Here is a 23,078-nt window from a genome sequence, read left to right as displayed (position 1 = left end):
GGCTGGGCTGGAGATAGTACAGCAGGTAGGGCGCTCGCCCTGCACACAGCCGGCCCAGGTTCCATCCCTGGCATTCCGTGTGGTACCCCAAGGACCACCAGGAGCAATTGATTCCTGAGTGCAGAGCCAGGAGTAACTCCTGAGCACTGCCAGGTGAGCACCCCCCAAAAAAAGGAGAGAGATAGAGAAAACTTACATTTCTGACCCAGATTCTATCCCCACACCCCATAAGGTCCCCCAAACCCTAAGCGAGGAGTGGTCCCTGAACACACAGCCAGGAGTAAACCCAGATTACAGTTGGTGGTGGCCCCCCAAAAACAAACAAACAAACAAAACCAAGAAAAGGCAATGAAGTACCTTGGGGTTGCCCTGGTCTGGAGCTGTGTGACCTCTTTGTTCCCTGGATGACCTCTCTTTTGTCTCTTAGCACATGCTGGCCATTGGCAGCCTCGACCATGCCCACATCGTTCGGCTGCTGGGGCTGTGCCCAGGGTCATCTCTTCAGCTCGTCACTCAGTATTTGCCTCTGGGTTCTCTGCTGGATCATGTGCGACAGCACGGCGGGGCCCTGGGGCCGCAGCTGCTACTGAACTGGGGCGTGCAGATTGCCAAGGTGAGAGCAGCTGGGGGCATTGTTGGGGGGGGGCTTCAAGGATGCGGCTGCCTGGGACACCGGAGCGATAGCACAGCAGGTGGGGCGTTTGCCTTGCACGCAGCCGACTCGGGTTCGATTCCTAGCATCCCATAGGGTCCTCCAAGAACCGCCAGGAGTAATTCCTGAGTGCAGAGCCAGGAGTAACCCCTGAGCATGGCTGGGTGTGACCCAAAAAGCAAAAAAAAAAAAAAAAAGAATGCAGCTGCCTGCTTGGGGTCTGCTGCGGGGGGTTGAAGTAACTTTCGAGTGTTAGATGCTTCTGCGTGGGCACTTCAGCTGCTTATATCTTAAACTTGGGGTGCTCTGACTCTCAATGACGGACCCTCCAACCTTGAGACCCACCCTTCCTCTGCAGGGAATGTACTACCTCGAGGAGCATGGTATGGTGCACAGGAACCTGGCAGCCCGCAACGTGCTCCTCAAGTCGCCCAGCCAGGTTCAGGTGGCAGATTTTGGGGTGGCAGACCTGCTACCCCCTGATGATAAGCAGTTGCTGCACAGTGAGGCCAAGGTGAGGTGCCGGGGAGGGCTGAGTCAGGAAGTGGCCGGGAATGGCAGTGGAGCCTGGGGGGTGGGGAGCACTCGTGGTCCCTATCAGGAAGAAGCAGCTTCTGCGTGTGGAGAAACCTGGAGATACCAGAAACAGACCCCCAGGGAGTGATAGGGCCGGGGAAGGGCACAGCATCGGGGCACGTGCCTGCATGCACGCAGCCTGGTGCAGCTGCCAAAACGACAGGAAAAGGAAAGAATTTATGATGGAGCTGGAGTTGATAGTGCGCTGGGGAGGGCGTTTGCTTTGCACGCGGCCGACCCGGGTTCAATTCCCAGCATCCCATATGGTCACTGAGTGATTCCTGAGTGCAGAGCCAGGAGTAATCCCTGAGCACCGGCAGGTTTGACCCAGAAACAAAACAGAGAATTCAGAAAAAGAAAAGAATGACAGAGGGCTTGAAGTTTAGGGAATGTGAAGACTAATTTGTGAAAATGAACCAATGACATTTCTGTCTTGATTCCTCCAGACTCCAATTAAGTGGATGGCCCTCGAGAGCATTCACTTTGGGAAATACACACACCAGAGCGACGTCTGGAGCTATGGTCAGTCTATCTGGAGGCCCTTCATGCCATTGTGGCTCAGTTGTTTGAGTTGTTCCAAAAGGCCCTTTCAGTTGATTGATTTAGTTATGTTTTTAGTGAAGCAAGATAGTTTTTATTGATCAAAATTTATTTAGAGGGGCTGGAGTGATAGCTCAGCGGGTAGGGCATTTGCCTTGCACGCGGCCAACCCGGGTTTGATTCCCAGCATCCCATATGGTCCCCTGAGCTCAGCCAGGGGTAATTCCTGAGTGCAGAGGCAGGAGTGACCCCTGTGCACCCCCGGATGTGACCCAAAAAGCAAAAAAAATAATTATTTAGAATGATGTGACAGAAGGGACTAGAGTGATAGCACAGCAGGTAGGGCATTTGCCTTGCATGCGGCCAACCCGGGTTCGATTCCCAGCATCCTATGTGGTTCCCCAACACTGCCAGGAGTAATTCCTGAGTGCAGAACCAGGAGTAACCCCTGAGCATTACTGGGTGTGACCCAAAAAGGAAAAAAAAAAGATATGACAAGAGAGCAAGACAGGAAATATGAGTTCAAAAGAGAATATGGCGGGGCTGGAGCGATAGCACAGCGGATAGGGCGTTTCCCTTGCACGCAGCCGACCTGGGTTCGATTCCCAGCATCCCATATGGTCCCCTGAACACCACCAGTAGTAATTCCTGAGTGCAGAGCCAGGAGAAACTCCTGTGCATCGCCAGGTGTGACCCAAAAAGAAAAAAGAGAGAGAGAGAGAGAGAGAGAGAGAGAGAGAGAGAGAGAGAGAGAGACCATGGCTTCTCCAGAGTGAGGGGAAAAAAGCAAGCAAAGATCCACAGCAAGACATGTATTCAAGGGAGAACGCAGGATTGAAGAACAAGCCCTAGGCCCTTTCTGGAATATGTCAGCCCTTTGAGCTTCGCGTTAGATCAAGTTATTCCTACCTATCCTCTTCGTACCCACTCGCGCATCAGCTGGCTGCATCTTCCTCTACTTCTAGGTGTGACAGTTTGGGAGCTGATGACCTTTGGGGCCGAGCCCTATGCGGGGCTGCGACTGGCTGAAGTTCCAGACCTGCTGGAGAAGGGCGAGCGGCTGGCACAGCCGCAGATCTGTACCATTGATGTCTACATGGTTATGGTCAAGTGTGAGTGACCTGTCCGCCCCCACCCTTTCCTGACTGACTCCCCTCCCAGTGGCACTCTCCCCCTGATCACACGGCTCTCTGCATCCGACCTCCAGGCTGGATGATCGACGAGAACATTCGCCCAACTTTTAAAGAACTAGCCAATGAGTTCACCAGGATGGCCCGAGACCCACCCCGGTATCTGGTCATCAAGGTGAGGAGGGAGAGGCCGTGGAGGACATTTGGAGAGAGGGCGACATGGCTGAGATTGGGATCGACCGTCACATTACCTGTGTGTCCCCTTCCCGCTCTAGAGGGAGAGTGGGCCCGGAATCCCCCCTGGAGCAGAGCCTCCTGCCCTGACAAACAAGGAACTGGAGGAAGTAGAGCTGGAGCAGGAACTAGACCTCGACCTGGACTTGGAGGCCGAGGAGGACAACCTGGTGACCACCCTCGGCTCTGCCCTCAGCCTCCCGGTTGGAACGCTCACTCGCCCACGGGGGGTGAGTCCTCTGGCAATTGCCCAGACTTGTCCTCTCTTCAGCACTTTTGAGACGGAATCCCCTCACCCCTGCAGATACCCAGATTGAGCCCATGTCTCCTTTATCTGAATTTCTGTCCTTTTTTTCCCATTCTAGAACCAGAGTCTTTTAAGCCCGTCATCGGGGTATATGCCAATGAACCAGAGTAATCTGGGGGATTCTTGCCAGGTAAGGTTTGTCTGAGAGGCTGGGTGGGGGAACCTTAGAAACCACTGAGGGGGGCTGGAGTGATGATAGCACAGCGGAGAGGGCGTTTGCCTTGCATGCGGCCGACCCGGGTTCAAATCCCAGCATCCCATATGGTCCCCTGAGCACCGCCAGGAGTAATTCCTGAGTGCAGAACCAGGAGTAACCCCTGTGCATTGCCAGGTGTGACCCAAAAACAAAACAAAACAAAAAAGAAACCACTGAGGTTTGGGCTGGAGCCATAGTACAGCGTAGGGCCCTTGCCTTGCACGTGGCCACCCCTGAGTAGATCCCCGGCTCCCCATACTGCCCCCTGGACCCATCAGGAGTGATCCCTGACACTGACTCAGAAGTAAACCCTGAGCACCATCAGGTGTGGCCCTAAAACGCCAACCCCCCAAAAAATAGAAAAGAAAAGTGGAAATCAGAGAGGTTTCATCAGTGTCCTCCACCCAAAAGACAGCTCTCAACATGTTTCTTCTGTTTTTTTACTGGAATCCAGGTAAATCTCTATGATTTTTCCTCCTTAGGAGTCTGTAGGATCCGGAGGTAGTGAACGGTGTCCCCGGCCAGCATCTCTGCACCCTATTCCTCGGGGCCGCCAGACATCAGAGTCATCGGAGGGCCACGTGACAGGCTCTGAGGCTGAGCTCCCCGAGAAAGTGTCAATGTGCAGGAGCCGGAGCCGGAGCCCCAGGTCACGGGGAGACAGTGCCTACCATTCTCAGCGCCACAGCCTGCTCACTCCTGTCACCCCCCTGTCCCCGCCGGGGTTAGAGGAAGAGGACGTCAACGGTTATGTCATGCCGGATGCACATCTTAAAGGTGGGCTTCTCCCATCTTTCTCTCACCCTGTCTCCAGACGCCTCTGAATCCGTTTGTGATCTCTCATCCGCTTCCTCTACTCCCGCCTTCCTCACTTTTGCCCACTCCCCACAGCCTGTCACCGTGAGTTCACAGACTTCCTCCTCTCTCCTCAACCCCCAGGGACCCCATCGTCTCGGGAAGGCACCCTTTCTTCCGTGGGTCTCAGTTCTGTCCTGGGAACCGAAGAGGAAGACGAAGAGGAGGAGTACGAGTACATGAACCGCAGGAGAAGGGGTAGCCCCGCTCATCCAGAGAGACCCAGCTCCCTCGAGGAGTTGGGTTACGAGTACATGGATGTGGGATCGGAACTCAGCGCATCCCTGGGCAGCACCCAGAGCTGCCCGCTCCACCCGGGGCCCATCACGCCCACCGCCGGCACCACGCCCGACGAGGACTACGAATACATGAATCGGCGGCGGGGTGGGGGCGCTCCTGGGGCAGATTATGCAGCCATGGGCGCCTGCCCAGCAGACGAGCAAGGGTATGAAGAGATGAGAGCCTTCCAGGGGCCTGGGCACCACGCTCCTCATGCCCAGTACACCCGCCTCAAAACTCTCCGGAGCTTAGAAGCAACCGACTCTGCCTTTGATAACCCCGATTATTGGCACAGCAGGCTTTTCCCCAAGGTGAACGCCCAGAGAATATAACCTCTGCCCCCTGAGTGCCTCGGGGGGCTTCTGATGGCAGCTAGTGCCTCTCCAGGGTACCCGTCTTCTCTCCAGTCCCTCACCCTGACAGGCCAGTCCCCTTCCCCCAGCGCATTTAATCTTTGGAGGCTCTTAAGCACTCGACACGAAACACTTACGGGGTGTAGACAGCCGTGCACTTTTTTTTTCTCTTTCCAGACCCAGAAAAGAAAAAGGGTTTCATTCCCCTGATTTTTGTGGGCTCCCACACTCCATTCCTCAGGAGAAATCCCTGGAGATATGAAGGATTCCTCCCCATCTCCTTTTCTCTCAGGCTCTGACTTGTTGAGACCAGTCTTAGTAGTGTGTCTTTCTTTTCCATCTGACTCCCAAGGAAGAGGGAAGGGCAGAAACCTGGCCGAGGAAAGTCAATTTGTGTTTCGTGACTCGAAAGCCCTCTAGAAAGTTGGGGTTGAAATCTTGCGGGGGGCTGGAGCGACAGCACAGCAGGTAGGGTGTTTGCCTTGCACGCGGCGACCCGGGTTCGATTCCCAGCATCCCATATGGTCCCCTGAGCACCGCCGGGGTAATTCCTGAGTGCAGAGCCAGGAATAACCCTGTGCATCGCTGGGTGTGAACCAAAAAGCAAAAAAAAAATATTTTTGCAGAGTAGGGCTGGAGTGATAGTATGGTGGGTAGGACACTGTCTTGTCCATGGCCGCCCGGGTTCTATCCCCAGCACAACTCCTGTGAGGAGTGATCCCTGAGCACAGAGCCAGAAGTAAGCCCTATGCACTGCGAGGTGTGGCCCCAAAACCAAACAAATCCAAAAAGATGGTGTAAAGAGGATAAGAGCAGATGCTGCTTACTATTAGTGGAGCATTGACTAGGCTAAACTTGACCAACCATCTCACTCAATCCTGACAGTTCCCTGAGCGAGGTACTATCTCATTTTACAAATTAGAAAACTGAGCCTTAAAGAGATTAAGTCAATTAAATGGCAAGTCAGATCAGGATTAAAAAAAAAAAATCTTCCAATACATATTGGGACTGGAGCAATAGTACAGCGGGTAGGGTACTTGTCTTGTCCTGGCCAGCCAGGGTTCGATTCCTGGCACTTCAAATGGTTCCCCCAAGCACCATCAGGACTAAGTCCTGAGTACAAAGCCAGGAATAATGCCTGAGCCTCACTGGGTGTGGCCCTACTCAAGAAAGTCTTCCAGTATATGTGCTCTTCCTGAAAGATTTCATGAAATACTGATATTGTCAGAGTTCTCGTACAGGGCATTGAATTGTTTTTGCACTGACTCAAGGCCAAACCCCACACCACATCCTCCTCCTGTACCCAGCTTCTCAAGAAGTGTATGTGGGAAGGGGGAGGGGCAGGGGGGATGGTCAGAAGGAAAAAGAACTGGACATCATTGTGTAAACTATCCTATACAATCTGTAAATAATCTACTTCTTCCTTACCCAAGGGACAGACTTATGAGGATCCCAAGAGCCACTTGGGGGAGCTTTCCACATCTCCTAGTGGAATGCTTCCAGCTAGGACAGAAATTAGACCTAACTTGGGGCTGGAGAGATAGTACAGCAGGTAGGCGTTTGCCTTGCACGGGGCCAACCCAGGTTCAATCACCCCATGGTCCCCAGAGCCAGCCAGGCGTGATTCCCTGAACAGAGCCAGGAGTAAGCCCTGAGCACCGCCAGATGTGGCCCCCCCCCAAAAAAAAATTAGACTCAACCTGGGATCTCTGTCCCTTAGGCTTATCTGTTTTATCACTGAAGTTTTTTGTTGTTTTTTGTTTTTATACGAATAAAAGTACCAAAGCCTTTTCAGCTTCCTGTCTTTCAAAGGAACACCTTTTGTCAGATAAAGTCACCCCATTTCTCTGCTTCCCAGCCACAGCTAGCGACCACAGCAAGCTGCAGCTCCTCGGCGACTTTCTCCAGCTCCACGTCTATCTTGAAGACAAGCGGAGTGCCCAGCCCTAAAATGAAAGAATTTTAGGTGGCTTTTTTTTTTTAACTTCTACAGGGCCACCACCCACAGCACAACCGATTCCCAACCAGCCACGGGGGTCGGGGCAATCGGGAAAAGCCTGACATCTGGGCTCCCTCCAGAGGTGGAGTCCTGGAACTCCCCTGGGTCGCAGGCGTCTCGGTTATTTTAAGAGGCTCTCCCAGTCTATTGTTGGAACAATGGTGCCATCTGCAGTGGGAATCCCGCCTCTCAGTCGGGAGGTCCCACACGGAGCCGGGCTCGGGAGCGCGGCTGTCCCTTGCACCCTCGGCCTACGTGCACGCCCGCGGGGCCCCTCCCCGCCCCGCGCCACCGCACCGGCCGAGCCGGTCCGGCCGAGCTCGGAGGATCCAGGGAAGGGCGCGCCCAGCCTCCCGCGCTTCGTGGAGTCACCGCGTACGTGCCGCCACTCCCTCCACCTGAGCCTCCCTGGCAAAGCCCGGGCTGCGCCGTCGCCCCGCCCGTCCCCCCAAGTCCGTGCGCCCCCGTCCCTATACACGCGTCCTCGCCCTCTAAAGTCCCCGGCAGCGACCACGCCGCTCAGCCCCGGCGCGAGCCAACGGCTCCGCCTTCCCGCCGGAGCCTGACCCTTCCCAGCGTGCCCGGCGACTCCGGCGTGCGAGGCCCAGCCGAGGGCCAAGGCCCCGGAGCCTGGCGTCGGGCGCGCGCGGGGCAGGCTGGGAGTTGTAGTTCGCGGCCGCGCGAGGGCGGCTACGGGCCGGCGGCGGGGCGGACTCGTTCTCCCAGCGTGCCCCGCGCCGCAGCCCGCGCGGTCGCACCTTCTCGCTCCCTCGCCCGCCCGCTGCCTGGCTCGCTCGCGCTCTCCTCGCGGACCCGAGAGGCTCTGGTCGCGCAGCCTGCGGCTGGGGAGCGAGAGCCAAGCGGCGGCTCCGGGCGGACACGGCTGCAGCAGCGGCGGCGGCGGCGGCAGCGGCGGCGGCGGGAAGATGTCGGGCGAGGACGAGCAGCAGGAGCAGACGATCGCCGAGGACCTGGTCGTGACCAAGTATAAGATGGGGGGCGACATCGCCAACCGTAAGTGCGGCCTCGGGGGTCCGGGCACCGGGGCTGAGAGGGAGCGGCCAAGGGGGTCCGCTGCAGCCGGCTTGGGGGGGGTCGGGCGGAGTGAGCTCTCGAGGCCCCTGCGCCAGTCCACTCCGGGGTGGTGGTGGTTGGGGGGGGGTAAGGTGGCGTTATTGGGACCGACGACTGTCGCGCCGGGGACCTGGGCGGTCAGGCCCGGACCCTGGAGTGTGTGCAAGCGCCGGCCGGCACACCGCGGGGAGCGGCGGGCGGGGTGCCCCCCCCGCGGCGGGCGCGGACCCCCTAGGCCGTTGGTCCGGAGGCTCGGAGCCCCTCTGGCCCCTTCCTTTCCCGCCTCTGATTCTGGCCCAGGAGGGAGGGCAAGCCCCCCTGGCCCCATCCCCCGGCTGTTGGCGACCCCGGCGGCCCCGAGTCCGGAGGCCGGGCGGCACGTGTTGCTGGTCCCCGTGCGGGCGCCGGGGCTCCCTTCCTCCGCCGCCGCCGCCCCTGACACCGCCGCCCGCCACGTGCTCCGCGGGAGACTTTGGTTCCTGCGCTCGGCCCTTCCTGGGGGCGGCCCCGGGGGCCCTGGGAAAGCACCCCGGGAACTGCTCTTCTTAGAGACCCGGCCGGTCTGGAACTTATTATTACTCCTCCCGATCTTTGCAGGGCGCCTTGGTTAATCTCCCGGTGGCGTGGTGTTCAGGGACTTGACAAGCCCGGGAGTGTCTTGAGGACCCCCACCCCCATCCCACCTCGGCAGACTTGTGCACAGAGAAAGCTGGGACGACTTTCTCCCCCCACCCCCCAGCCCCTCCACCCCCACCCCGCTTGAAACTGGGACCGAGTTTGCACGTTCTCAGCAGCTGCCAGTGCTCCGGGCAGATGTCTCCTTTTCTCTTTCTTCTTTCCAGTCCACCTTCCCATTTTCACAGCCCCAGTCGTGCTGGGAAATGCTTGTCTTGGAAGTTTTGAAATGATTTTTGATAGTTGGGAAAGGTTGCGTTTGGGGTCTCTTTGGTCCTATAACTTCAGGCTTAAGGTTTTGTTTTGTTCTTTTTTTCTTTGTATTTTCAAAGGATCACCAAAATGTAGCTGCCAAAACTTGAAGTTGAAGATCAGGCTGGGCCAGTCAGTAGCAACTGCCTTATAGCACAGTGGTAGACCCTTATACTACAGTGCTTCCAATTTGGATACTTTTTAGTACTTGATATTAGTGGTTTGAAAAAAAAAAAAAACACAAACTTGCAGCTGCAAGTAGTACAGGGGTTAAGGGCTTGCCTTGGGTGGACCCTGTTTTATCCCAAGTACTGCATATGGCCCCTTGAACACCAGGAGGGTGTCCCCAAAATGGAAAACTTTGTTTCCTCTGCAGTTTACAACTTAGGAGGCACTTAGGACTGCCGCTTTTGAAACTCTGGGGCAACATCTTTGAGAGCTCTTTGAATCCATGCTGTGAACCTCCTCAGGCTCAGGGACCCCAGATCAAGTCGTCTTGGCTTGCTTCTAAGGAAGAGTTTACATAAGTCAAGGTCACCAACACCTAATTGGGGTGTCTGAGAAAGGGAGGGAGGGAGGTAGCATTTAACAATGCATCAGCTTCGCGTCAGCAATTCATGTGTACTTTCCTGTTGTCCCAGACGCCTATTAACTTCTTGCCTGCTTTGCCTGGACGTGGGCTACTTCGGCAAGAACCCCTTGAAGTTAATAACTGTCTTGCCATGCAACAGGTCCCACGTTCGGAAGGGCACCCTTGCCGAGGGAGACAGCGTGTGTGCCTGGTTGTTACTTGTATGGGAGGGGAGTGCCAACCTTTTTCAGTTTAGGAAAGAAAGGCAGGCAAGTTCCCTCTATCAGCCTTGGGGTGGTGGCCCTCGGGAATATTAGAAATTCATCTATTAGGTAATATTTAGCTGCCAACTCAGACTGGCAGCAGTCAGAGCTGACTCGATGCATTTCTGTTCCCAGGGGTACTTCGTTCTTTGGTGGAAGCGTCCAGCTCAGGTGTGTCAGTGCTGAGCCTGTGTGAGAAAGGCGATGCCATGATTATGGAAGAGACGGGGAAAATTTTCAAGAAAGAAAAGGAAATGAAAAAAGGTATGGCTGGTGCTGTAGCCCAAGTGGGAGGTGGAACATTTGCCTTGTGAGGGCAAAGCCCTGGGTTTGCTTCCCAGCAAAGCCCCTGATTGGGGCTCCCACATGTAAACAGCAACAAAATACAAAATTATGTAGTGGGGGAAAAAGAGATTTTAATTTTAACGGTCTGCAGAGGTAGTTTAGCAGGGAAAGATCTTGCTTTGGGGCTGAAGCAATAGCACAGCGGGTAGTGCATTTGCCTTGCACGCAGTCGACCCAGGTTCAATCCCCGGAATCCCATATGGTCCCCTGAGCACCGCCAGGGGTAATTCCTGAGTGCAGAGCCTGGAGTAACTGCTGTGGATCTCTGGGTATGACCAAAAAAAGCAAAAAAAAAAAAAAAAAAAAAAAAAAAAAAAAAAGGCCTTGCCTTACACGAAGCTTACCCAGGCTTAATCCAAGCACCACTAGGAATAATAAGCCCTGAGCACAGCCAGGTGTGGCCCAAATAAACCAAAATCAAAGCACCACCAAAAAAAATAAAAAAACAGGGGAGGGTGCTGAAAGCGGACAGCCACAGAGGCAGCTGGTCTGAGCTCATCTCTGGGATCACCTCTGGTGCCCCAGAGTAGAGCCTGCTCCCCCCCCCACCCCAAGACTCCTAGTAATTTCCCAGGTTTGACCCTTAATCCTATTTATTGAATGTTGCAGCTCCCACCCAGGCTTTGGTTGAGGCATTTGGAATTAGGAATGACAAGTGGAATATAAACCGTTTACTATTAAATCTGAACGGAAGAACCTGAAGGAAAATTGTCCATTTTCCTATGAGGGACAACAGAATTCTGGGAAGGAGCGAGGCTAGTGATAAGGCTGACGATTCTCTCTTTACAGGTATCGCCTTTCCCACCAGCATTTCCGTGAATAACTGCGTATGTCACTTCTCCCCTTTGAAGAGTGACCAGGACTACATTCTCAAGGAAGGTGACTTGGTAAAAATGTAAGCTGAAACCTTTCAGAACATGTCTTTTTTTTTTTTCCCCCAAGTGGTTACCAGTTCTGATGCTGGACTCTGCTTGCCTTTCAGTGACCTGGGGGTCCACGTGGATGGCTTCATTGCTAACGTGGCTCACACTTTTGTGGTTGGCATAGTTCAGGTAAGTGCCCTCTTCGAATTCTAGCAAATCTTTGGTCGCCACTTCAGGGTATATCACTGTTTCCTATCTCCTACCATCACATGAATTTTGGGACTGCTCTAAAGCCAAGATTCCCAGATGTATTATGTTTACTGTCCCTGTCCAGGAAAAAAGGAAAAATTTTTAGTAATTTCCCAGAAATCTACTTCCTTGGCACTCAAACAAAAAGTGCTTCCCCCCAGTTGCATCCAAGGATACTAGGTGGGCCCATCTCACTCCCTTGGTTACAATATCCCACAGGGGGGAGTATCTCCCCACTTCTGGATCATCAGAGGGTTTTTTTCCCCCCTGCTTTTTGGGTCACACCCGGTGATGCTCAGGGCTTACTCCTGGCTCTGCACTCAGGAGTTACCCCTGGCGGTGCTTGGGGACCATATGGGACTCGGAATCGAACCCGAGTCAGCTGCATGTAGGGCAAACACCCTACCCGCTGTGCTATCGCTCCAGGCCCTTTTTAGCTTTCTGCTCCTGACCCCTTCTTGTCTGAGAAATTTTTACATGACCCCAGGTGCATAAGTATATAAAATAGGTATGGTTAGACATTTACTGATAATCATAAATTTATTTTGAAATGAAATTAAAAAAAAATTACACGATCCCCATGTGGGGGTTGTAGTCCAGTTTTAAGAAGCAAGAGAAGGGGCTGGAGCAATAGCACAGCGGGTAGGGCGTTTGCCTTGCACGCGGTCGACCAAGGTTTGATTCCCAGCATCCTATATGGTCCCCTGAGCACCGCCAGGAGTGATTCCTGAGTGCAGCAGAGCCAGGAGTAACCCCTGTGCATCGTCAGGTGTGACCCAAAAAGCAAAAAAAAAAAAAAAAAGCAGCAAGACAAAAGAAATGAGAGGATTTTCGCCGCTCCTCGTGGGCTAGCCTTTTATAGTGGACATAAGGATACCAGCGGAATGTCTGGTGGAGCTAAGGAACTTTCCAGGAAGGCATTAACTATATTACCTTAATAAACAGGGAACCCATGTCACGGGGCGGAAAGCAGATGTCATCAAGGCAGCTCACCTCTGTGCTGAGGCTGCCCTGCGCCTGGTCAAACCTGGAAACCAGGTGAGTCGTTCATTTGAAACTCCCCGACTTGATAAGGCCAAAGTGCTTGGGGCTGCTACGTGTACAGCGAACTGTCAGCACCTCCCACAGCTCCCTGGGAAGGTCGGATTGCTAAAGAAGCGGGCAGGAACTAGGAAAAGCTTCAAGCGCAGCAGCAGTTAACTGAGTGCCAGCCAGACAATTTCAGTCATGCTACATTCTCCCCCCACCCCTTTCCCTTTTGCCCCTGGGCCATCAAACTTTTTTATTTTCTATTACATCACCTTGAATTACAGAAGCTGTTCATGATTCAGTTTCAGGTGTACAATGTTGTTGTTTTGGGGTCACTCCTGGCAGTGTCTGGGGGACCCCATGCGATGTTGGTGTTCAAACCCAAGTCAGCTATGTTCAGGGAAAATGCCTGAGCTGCATTTTGTCTCTCTAGCTCCACAGGTATACAGTGTTAAAACACCAGTCCCTTCCCCAGTCTCACATCCCTCACCTGTATGGTCCCTTCTTGATGGCGCTTAAGAGATCGTTCCGGGTATAGAGGGTTTGGGTCATCCTCTGCTCCTGCTCATGGGGGCTGCTGCCAGCTTGGTGCTCAGGGGTTGCTCCCCGCAGTGATGGAGATGCATGCCAGACAAGTGCACATTATCCCCTCCCCACACAAAAGTGAGACAGGTAAACAAAAACCAGCAACACATAGTATTCGGTTTCATTCTTTAGTTTTGTTTGGGGGCGGTGGCACCTGTAGGTGCTCAGGGTTTCCTCCTGAGTCTGCACTCATGTTCCTGACGGGCTCCGGGAACCATCTGGGAGACCAGGGATCAAATCCAGGTCAGCCACATGCATGGCAAGCACCTACCCTCTGTGCTGTCTCTCCAGCCCCACAGTGTCCAACTAAAAAAACTTTTAAAACTGGGGCCAGAGAGAGTACAGGAGACAGGGCACTTGCCTTGCATATGGCCAGCCTGAGTTCAGATCCCAACACCACGTATGTTTCCCTAAGCGTAACCAGGTGTGAGCGAAAAACAAACATGGGCCAGAGTGAGGCTTCAGTGGGTGAGACACTTGCCTTGCACAGAGCCAGCCTGGTTCCATCTTTAGCACCGTATGTGGTCCCCCGAGCCTGGTCAGGAGTGAGCATTGCCTGGAATGGCCCCAAACCCCAAAAGAAGTAAATAGAAACTTATTAGAACGTTGCGCCAGGGATGTAGTAGCTGAGAGGTACGTTTACATTTATGAGGCCATGGGTCTAACCGCACAAGGGGGAGGGAATGAAAATGGAAAAAGAAAGAAAACAAGGCCAGAGCATAAGTTATTTGCCTTACAACTGACCCGGTAGTTTTTCCTGAATGCAGGCCAGGAGTAACCCCTGAGCATCATCCATGGGGTGGGAGACAGACACATACACACATACCCCACCACCCAGGAGTAACCCCTGAGCATCATCAGTCGGGTGGGAGACAGACAGACAGACACACACACACACACCACCACCACCACCACCACCACCAGTCTCCAAAGAGGGCCAGGAGTAACCCCTGAGTATCATTAATGAGGTGGGAGACACACACACACACACGTGCACACACATCCCACCCCACCCCACCCCCAAAGATGGCAAAGGACCTGGAAAGGACCTGGAAATTCTTTACCTTACAAGACAATAATAGGAATCCCATGGATGATAAATTTCCACAGAAACTGATACAATATAGAGTGTTAAACTACCAGGTGGAAACATTTCTGAACTCATTTCAGAGACTCAAATTTGGGGAGAGGGTCTACTCCCAGTGGTACTGGGGGTTGAACCTACAAAGTATGTGTTGTTTTCTCTTTCTTGTTGTTTTGGGGGGGGGGTTTTGGCAGGCGCTTTGTGGCCACACTCAAGTGCTCAGGGGCTACTCCTTCCTTTGTGCTCAGGACTTACTCCTGGCAGAACTTGGGGGACCATATGCAGTCCTGAGGGTTGAACCAGGGTTAACTATATCAAGGCAAGCACTTTAACTTCTGCACTATCTCTGTGGTGCTGGTACTCAGCCTGTTAAACTATCTCTCTGAACCCCAGAGACTGGAATATTATCGTGTCTTTTTTTTTTTTTTTTTTTTTGGTTTTTTGTGGGGCCCCAACTGGCAGTGCTCAGGGATTATTCCTGGTGGGCTCGGGTGACCATATGAGGTGCCACTGTCTTTTTTCAGGGTTCTCTTATTCTTTGCACTTTTAATGATTTGCCTCATTCTGATGCTGCTTAATTGCATCGTTTTTAGTTTCCATATACTGACACCTACCCATCAGAAAGCTGTAATAGTACCTAACACATGTACTCTACTTTTTTTCCCTCCTCTTTTGTGGGACAGGGAATCAAACCCTGGGTCTCATACAAAGCATGTTTCGCCACTGAGCTACATTTCTAGTTCTGGAATTATTTATCTTCACGGAAGGTAGTGTTATGTCGTGGGTTATTTTATAGCTGTGAAATGAAACTCGTCTAGACTCACTTTTGCCACACCTTTCTGTTCAAAACACAACTCTAGGGGCCTGAGAGATGGAAAGGGGTGAAGGTGTTACCTTGCACGTAGCCAACCCTGATTTGATCTCCCACCACATAATGGTCTTGATAACCCCAGGATATGATTGAAAAGCCAAAAGTATATAAACAACTTCCGGGGTCAGAGAAATAGTACAGAGACTAGAGCCTTAGCTTAAGCCCCGGTCTGTTCCACACACCACATGGTCGTCCCAAATGCCACTGAGTAGCCCCGGCACTACTAGTAGGTGTCGCCCAAACCTCACCCTCTGCCACCCACCCAGCTAACTTGAAGTACAGATTTCCTCATCTGTCAAGTGGGAAACTAATGGTGTGCCTCAGTCTCATAGGTCTGTCCCTATTGGGCCAACCTGTGTACAGTCATTTTCATGGTTGAATAATTGGCTATAGTTACTCACCTTTTATGGCAAAAACCTCAGGTGACGGTCAGATCATGTTTGAAAATGGTAAGAAGGTGGGAGTAAGTTCCTTTCCCTTCCCAACAGGTAGAATGCCAGGTGATAATGGAAGAAGCAGTAGATTCATTTTTTTCTTTTGGGTCATGTCATGCCCAGCTACTGGCATGGTGCTTGGACCGGGGGACCATATAGTACCTGGGATGTCGAGCCTGGGACTCCTGGATTTGAAGCCCTTTGAGCTCTCTCACTAGTGCCAAACCGGGTTTACATAGGTTCTTTCAGCTTAACATGCTTAATGTGGAGTAAATAGGGGCCTGGAGAGATGGTACAGCAGATGGGACCGTGCACACAGCCAACCCAGGTTGGATCCCCGGCACCTCATATGGTCCCCCACTCACTGCCAGGAGTGACCCCTGAGCACAGAGCCAAGAGTAAGTTCTGAGCACTGCTGGATATGACCCCAAAAAAACAAATGGAGGTCGGAGCAGTAGTACAGCAGGTCCAACACTTGCCTTACACAAGGCTGACCTGGGTTTGATCCCCAGCATCCATTACGGCCCCCCAGCCAGCGCTAGAATTCACCCCCAGGTGCAGAGACAGGCAGAAGCCCTGAGCACTGCTGGATGAGGCCCCAAAACCAAACAGAAAACATGGGGTGAATAATCTTTGTGTTTCGGTTCCTTTCTAGGTCGGGAGCTATAGATTTTTTTCTTTTCTGAACATCACCCATGATTTTCTGTTCACCTTCTAGAATTGTCAAATTAGACTGTCTTTGTGAGACTGTCTTTGTGAAGATGCTTTGTAAAATGTTTTACGGACTGTAGCGATCTGGGCTGAAATGACAATGACAATCATTGCACGTGGAGAATACTAGAACTCTCACCTTTCATTTGATCTTTTGCTCTAGAACACACAAGTTACAGAAGCCTGGAACAAAGTTGCCCACTCATTTAATTGCACGCCAATTGAAGGTGAGACTTCATGGAACTGGTTTCGGGTCTAAGTGTGAGGAAGGTTTGGTAGATTAACACTTTCTGCCGTGGTGACTCACTGGGATTCTAAGACAGTTTTCAGCGAAACTCCTCAGCGCCCTGGATTGCTATAAGCAGTGCCACAGGCATCTGCAAATCCCCCACCTTTTCTGTCACTGATTACCCCATTATGTTTTCTCAGGGTGGATGGATTTGGAAACTTTGGGGGGGTGTAGGTGGCTGGTACTATAGGCGGTGTCCCATCTGCAGGTATGCTGTCACACCAATTGAAGCAGCATGTCATCGATGGAGAGAAAACCATTATCCAGAATCCCACAGACCAGCAGAAGTAGGTGCCAGTCACATCCCTTTGTCTTCCACCATTCCAGACTACTCAAGAACTTTCTTTCTCTTCCATGCTCCCAATCTAATCTTCCCTGCCTTCTACATCAACCCCCAGGATTGCTTGTTCTTTTTTGGTTTTGCCCAAGGCGGGGTGGGTGGGGTCCACACCTGGCTCTGCACTCAGAGGCTACTCCCAGCTGAGGGGACCGTGAGGTGCTAGGTTTAGAGCCGGGGCTGGCCGCCTGCAGTACAAGTGCCTTACCCTCTGCAGTGTCCCTCCAGCCCCCTACTCTTCCATTTGCTTCCCTTTGTGATCCTTTTAGGAAGGACCACGAAAAAGCTGAATTTGAGGTACATGAAGTATATGCTGTGGATGTCCTTGTCAGCTCAGGAGAAGGGAAGGTGAGAACAGCCAAAGGCAGGGGTAGCTGTGGATAATTTCCAGGGATGCCAGGCTAACTGAGCTAACTCACTCCTCTAGGCCAAGGACGCAGGACAGAGGACCACCATTTACAAACGAGATCCTTCTAAGCAATATGGCTTGAAAATGAAAACTTCACGTGCCTTCTTCAGTGAGGTCGAAAGGCGTTTTGATGCCATGCCATTTACTTTAAGGTACTGCTGCACTGAAGACTGGGAACAGGTTGTCTGACTCAGCCCAGGAACACACCTTCTTGCCTCCTGCCCAGACTTGAACTTCCAGCCCAATGCACCCGTTCACCCTCCCTCTTTTACTCAAAGTAACTGAGAAGAGTAATCTTAAGCATCCTTTCCTGGGGGCCAGAGCCATAGTGCAGCGGGGCGGGCATTTGCCTTGCACATAGCTGACTGGATTTGATCCCATATGGTCCCCTGAGCATTGCCAGGAGTAAACCCCTGAGTATAGCTGGGTATGACGGGAGGGGGCGGGGTGGGGCTGGGGAAACATGATTTATTTCTACCTGTGGGTATGCTGTTTCCGAGCAAGAACAAAATACCAAGGCTTGATTGGGAGTTGGGGCAACCTGAATGTCTTCCCTTACCCAGAGCGTTTGAAGATGAGAAGAAGGCCCGGATGGGGGTGGTCGAGTGCGCCAAGCATGAACTGCTGCAACCGTTTAATGTTCTCTATGAGAAGGAGGGTGAGTCCTAAAGGGTTTCACTCTCGGGGTGCAGGGAGAGACCGCGAGAGCATCTTTCTCCATACAAACGGCTTACAGGGAACAGCTTGACGAAGGAACATGACTGCTTTTCCCCCGCAGGTGAATTTGTTGCCCAGTTTAAATTTACAGTTCTGCTCATGCCCAATGGCCCCATGCGGATAACCAGTGGTCCTTTTGAGCCCGACCTTTATAAGTCTGAGATGGAAGTCCAGGATGTAGAGCTAAAGGTGAGTGACGGGTGGGAAGTGGCGGACATCTGGCACCTGTCCTGGGCGTGAGAAGCCGTTTCGGCCGTCCTGAAAAGAGCTAGTGACAAATAATCCTTTGTTTTCCCTCCTAATATGACTTTCTTCTGTTTTTCAGGCTCTCCTCCAGAGTTCTGCAAGTCGGAAAACCCAGAAAAAGAAAAAAAAGAAGGTTTGTAATGGTCGTCCTCCGGGGGTGGGAATGTGATGGCTCCGTATTCCACTTTCTGGGATCATGCCAGAGAAGAGTGTCCCTGTGTCCTTACCAATAGCCCTGCCACCCACTTTCGTCTATGACCCACCGGACACTGCCCCGGGTAGTGGACACTGACCAGCCTTGTCCCCTTCCTTCCCTGGATCTAGGCCTCCAAGACTGCAGAGAATGCCACCAGTGGGGAAACATTAGAGGACAATGAAGCCGGGGACTGAGGTGGGTCCCGTCTCCCCAGCTTGCTGCTCCTGCCTCGTCCCTTCCCACCACGCCCCAGGCTCTGTGACGTACAGTTCGTCTTCTCCACCCAGGACCAGCCGGCAGAGCAGGGGTCCCCCCACCCCACCCCAGCCCCCCACCCAGCCCCTTCCAACAACAACCAGCTCCAACTGACTCTGGTCTCGGGAGGCCAGGCCTCCCAGCCACCGAAGACTACTTTAACTAGAAACAGAGAAATTGCTTAATAAAATCAGGAGTCAAAATCCATCGTCTTCAAGCCCCTCTTTCTAGCCTTTTTCTACTACTCTCTGCTTGGTCAAGGTCTGTGGCCCGACAACAGAACAGGCTAAGGTAGCCACCACCGCTAAAAACTCAGCTGAGATTTTTTTATACCACTCCAATATCAGCATTTTCCCACCACTTGGGGCTTCTTCCTCTCTTTCCCACTCGAGTATTTTTATCTGGCCTCAAAATAGCGAGAAGCTCTTCAGATTGTTTTCATTCATACGCAGCAGATTCCTGATCTGGTCAGGCCCCTCCCATTTTTAGGAGCCAGAGCCTGCAATTACCTAGGAGTTCTCATCTATCAAATGGATCTTCATTTGTAAATCTTTTTAGTCCTTTTTGTTCTGCAGAACCTTTTTCTAAAAAAAAAAAAAAAAAATTAAAAAAAAAATTCCACAAAGCTGTAAGGAACTAATCCATCTCAACTGTATCAATTTCTTTGGAGTCATTGAGGTCTTCCCTTGCTCCATCTTACAAGCCTGAGTTGGAAGCTCAACTGTGGTTTTGTTCCCTGTTTGAAATATTTTGACTTCCCTCCCTTGAAAGAAAGACCAGGAACCAGAGGAAAAGACTGACCGAAGGAGACAACTCCTGGCTTTCTGAAGCTGTGGACCTGGATTGGATGAATTGCTAGGAGTTTGGAGAGAAAGGCAACGAATCTCAGTGCCTCTGGCATGTTATCCCAGGGAACTAGGGCTCCCACTAACTTAAGAGGTTTTTAAACACATTGAAAATGACATGACGTTAAAATAAATTTGGATTTGCTCATAATCATGTGCCTTTTTCTGCTGCTCTTTATGGTGGTAGGGAGGGTATCAGCGGGTATAAATTTATCCCTCAGCACCCTCCTCCCCCCACTAAATTTTTGTACTATTTCCTGAAGTTGTGAGTTTAGGCCGGCTGTTCAAGGAGCAACATAAATCTACATTGTAAAATATGAAATGCTGTTCAGGTGTATACCTCGATTAAGCCAGTAAAAAAAAAAATCTTTAGTAGTTGTTTGGCAATACGGTTACTTCCTATTTATTTGGCACCTCAGAGACATTTTTAGTGACTGGTCAAAAAATGTCTTGACATAGCTGGAGTTGTTGAGGGACTATTCCCGGCTCTGTGCTCAGGGATTGGTCCTGGCGTGCACAGGACAATACGCAGGCTGGGGATCAAACCCCAGGGTAAACCGTGTGCAAGGCAAGCACCTTACCCTGTGTTCTCTGGCCTGATTACATTAGAAAGTTTTGAGACTTTTGTTGACCTGCAGATAGTGTGAGCAAGACAGGCTCCTTAAGACTTGGCAAGGAGGGGCTGGAGCAATAGCACAGCGGGTAGGGCGTTAGCCTTGCATGCGGCTGACCCGGGTTCAATTCTCAGCATCCCATATGGAACCCTGAGCACTTCCAGGAGTAACTCCTGAGTGCAAAGCCAGGAGGTAACCCCTGTGTATTGCCGGGTGTGACCCAAAAAAGCAAAAAAAAAAAAAAAAAAAAAAGACTTGGCAAGGAATAGGACCATAGAAATCTGCAAGGTTTCTGTATTTGTCTTCAAAACTTGGGTTCTTGGGGGCTGGAGGATAGCACAGCGGGTAGGGCGTTCGCCTTGCACGCAGCCGACCCGGGTTCGATCCCCGGCATCCCATATGGTTCCCCAAGCACCGCCAGGAGTAATTTCTGAGTGCAAAGCCAGGAGTAACCCCTGAGCATCGCTGGGTGTGACCCCCCCCCCAAAAAAAAAACTTGGGTTCTTTATTCGGGATGGTTTGCCACACCCACTGATGAGCAGGGCTTAGTCCTGGTGGTGCTCAGGAGACCATATCGGATGCCAGGGATTGAACCTGGGTTGGCTGTGTGCAAGGCAAGTGCCTTAACTGCTGTACTAACCCTCCAGCCCCAAACCTTGTTATATTTTATTTATTTAGTGCTTTTTGGGTCACGCCTGGCGGTGCTCAGGGGACCATATGGGATGCTGGGATTCAAACCCGGGTCGGCTATGTGCAAGGCAAACGCCCTACCCGCTGTGCTATTGCTCCAGCCCAAAACTTGTTATATTTTAATGGTTATAGTACTGTAGCACTGTCGTCCTGTTCATCAAATTGCTTGAGCGGGCACCAGGAACGTCTCCATTGTGAGACTTAAGCACCTGAAATGAGTTTTCTAAGTATTAATACCTTTATTTACCCAGAGCTAAAAGAAATATAGGGCCAGAAATGGTATGGGGTTAAGGCACTTGTCTTGCCTATAATCAATCCAAGTTCAAACCTAGATAGTACACCAGCACTGTTGGGAGAAGCCTAACCCCACCCAAGTGCAGCATATGTAGGGGCTGGAGAATAGCGCAAGGGTTAAGGACACAGGCTCGTCCTGGTTTGATTTCACACCAAATATGGTCCACTGAGCACTGCCAGGAGTACAGCAGGACGAGCCCCCCTCTAGCATTGTCAGGTGTGACCTCACCCCACCCCCAGAAAACATTACATTCCCAGGAAACATTAAAAGGATTATAATAAAATTTTCAAAGTACCTTTTTGGGTAAAAACCCAGTGATGGATTTCCTCTTTCCCAGAGAACAGACTTGCAGTGCTGGTTTGGACCCAGGTCTCCCACGTGAAAAAGTGCTCCAGCCTTTTGAGTTCTCACCCAGACGAAAGCCTAAGAATCCCTTCTGTTTTGTATTATTTTTGTTTCTAGGTCACTGCTCAGGGATCACTCCTGGTGGTGCTCAGGTGACCATATGTGTTGGTTGGGGGTAGGGAATTGAACCTGGGTCAACTGCATGCAAGCTGTGCCCTTTCTAGCGTTGCTTAAAGAGAGTAAGGTAAAGACTGTGGCTAAGAGTTCTTTTTCATCTTAACTTTCCTGTACCTAAATCTCTCTATCATGTTTTTTGAGTTCTTTTGATCCAGTCATAGTGGATGGTTTTGTTTTTGTTTTTCATTCTCTTTGGGCCATGTTTGGTGGTGCTCAGGGGTTATTCCTGCACTCAGGAATCACTCCTGGCAGCTCACTGGGGACCATATAGATTATCAGGGATTGAACAGGGTCTGCCTTGTGCAAGACAAATGCCCTGCCAAATGTCCTACCTACTATACTGTATTGTTCCAGCCCCTGGAAAGTCATTTCTTAATACCTAATAGTGTTTTTTTGTTTGTGTTGTTTTTTTGTGTCACCCTGGTGATGCTCCAGTTACTACTGGTTCTGCACTCAGGAATTACTGGCTGTGCTGGGCGGACCATATGGGATGCCTGCGACTGAACCCACGTCAGCAGCATGCAAGGCAAAGGCCCAGCCTGCTGTACTATTGCTCTGGCCCCATAACTAATAGTTTTGCCCTAGAGAAATTAGCCAATCTTGCTTACACTTTTTTTTGGGGGGGGTCCACACCTGGTGATACACAGGGATTACTCCTGGCTGTGCACTCAGGAATTAATCCTGGTGGTGCTCAGGGGATCATATGGGATGCTGGGAATTGAACCCGGGCCGTCTGCGTGCAAGGCAAACGTCCTACCCGCTGTGTTATTGCTCCAGCGCCCCGTTGCTTTCACTCTTGTCGACTGATTTGCTCTTCACAGAGAGAATGAGAACAAAATGCACTGTGGATAGGAATCAGATACTCAGCTTCAATCTTTGTAGAGCAGGTCCTTCGTTGGCTAAGAAAAAGCTTTGATCTAGGAAACAGTGATTAAGGCTATTTTTTGTTTATAACAACTCTGACTCATCACTCAAATAAATTTTGGGGGGGGCTGGTATTTTTGAGCCACACCCGGAGATGCCCGTGTTACTCTAGGCTGTGCTCAGAGGACCATATGGGATGCTCTATAGAGATGGAACGGCAACGGCCCCGTGCAAGAAAACTCCCTACCCGCCGTACTATCACTCTAGCCTCTATCTCATCACTCTGCATCCATCCATCTTCTGAGATCTTAAGTCCTTTGCAAGTTTCAATACTAAATCTACCTGCAGCAACTTTATAAAATAAGGCGGGGCTCAAAGGGCTGCAGGGCATTTGGGGGCACCCAGGGCTGAAATCCTTAGCACCGCATGGTCTGTTAGCATCACCGGGTGTGGCGTGCCTTCCCCCTCCCCTTTACCCCACATCAAACAAACCAGCAAGGCAAATACGGGATATTTGCACAATCCACACCTATCCTTAGCAAAATGGAGGACTTCACCAAGAAACTGCAACTCCCATGAAGCAATGAGAGTCAAGAGGGAAGTCCGTACCTTCTGCTAATCTGCAGGTCTTGCTCCTAGATCAGAAACGTGTGCTCCGGTTAAAATACTAGA

General features: G+C 51.6%; 2 protein-coding genes across 2 annotated transcripts in view; both read left to right on the top strand.

Annotated features, from left to right (window-relative positions):
• The window catches only part of ERBB3 (erb-b2 receptor tyrosine kinase 3), a 28,758-nt gene extending 21,832 nt beyond the window's left edge, over nt 1-6,926 (top strand). Inside the window, exons 20-28 of the mRNA XM_004601598.2 lie at nt 428-613; nt 1,011-1,166; nt 1,675-1,750; nt 2,734-2,880; nt 2,976-3,073; nt 3,174-3,362; nt 3,498-3,569; nt 4,118-4,412; nt 4,575-6,926. Coding sequence (XP_004601655.2) covers nt 428-613; nt 1,011-1,166; nt 1,675-1,750; nt 2,734-2,880; nt 2,976-3,073; nt 3,174-3,362; nt 3,498-3,569; nt 4,118-4,412; nt 4,575-5,101 — 1,746 coding nt within the window. The 3' untranslated portion in view covers nt 5,102-6,926. The remainder of the gene's footprint in view (nt 1-427; nt 614-1,010; nt 1,167-1,674; nt 1,751-2,733; nt 2,881-2,975; nt 3,074-3,173; nt 3,363-3,497; nt 3,570-4,117; nt 4,413-4,574) is intronic.
• A 915-nt stretch (nt 6,927-7,841) lies between these two features.
• Nucleotides 7,842-19,572, top strand: PA2G4 (proliferation-associated 2G4). The gene is made up of 13 exons (XM_055128131.1): nt 7,842-8,135; nt 10,092-10,220; nt 11,091-11,196; nt 11,284-11,353; nt 12,359-12,451; nt 16,291-16,354; nt 16,625-16,703; nt 17,023-17,101; nt 17,181-17,314; nt 17,726-17,820; nt 17,941-18,068; nt 18,205-18,258; nt 18,450-19,572. The coding sequence occupies exons 1-13, from the start codon at nt 8,048-8,050 to the stop codon at nt 18,513-18,515; spliced, it is 1,185 nt and encodes a 394-aa protein (XP_054984106.1). The 5' UTR covers nt 7,842-8,047; the 3' UTR covers nt 18,516-19,572.
• Nucleotides 19,573-23,078: the final 3,506 nt, after the last annotated feature.

This window comes from Sorex araneus, chromosome 2, assembly GCF_027595985.1.
Source record: "Sorex araneus isolate mSorAra2 chromosome 2, mSorAra2.pri, whole genome shotgun sequence".
Lineage (NCBI taxonomy): Eukaryota > Metazoa > Chordata > Mammalia > Eulipotyphla > Soricidae > Sorex > Sorex araneus.
The sequence above is the reverse complement of the archived record's forward strand: the minus strand, read 5'-3'. Positions and strand labels throughout refer to the sequence as shown.

What these genes read in the sequence shown, in the direction of transcription:
- PA2G4 (XM_055128131.1), top strand. Translation starts at nt 8,048, where the DNA reads ATGTCGGGCGAGGACGAGCAGCAGGAGCAGACGATCGCCGAGGACCTG. An exon ending in GAAGGTGACTTGGTAAAAAT is followed by an intron (nt 11,197 to 11,283) that starts GTAAGCTGAAAC and finishes CTTGCCTTTCAG; the next exon opens with TGACCTGGGGGTCCACGTGG. An exon ending in TGTTCTCTATGAGAAGGAGG is followed by an intron (nt 17,821 to 17,940) that starts GTGAGTCCTAAA and finishes TTTCCCCCGCAG; the next exon opens with GTGAATTTGTTGCCCAGTTT.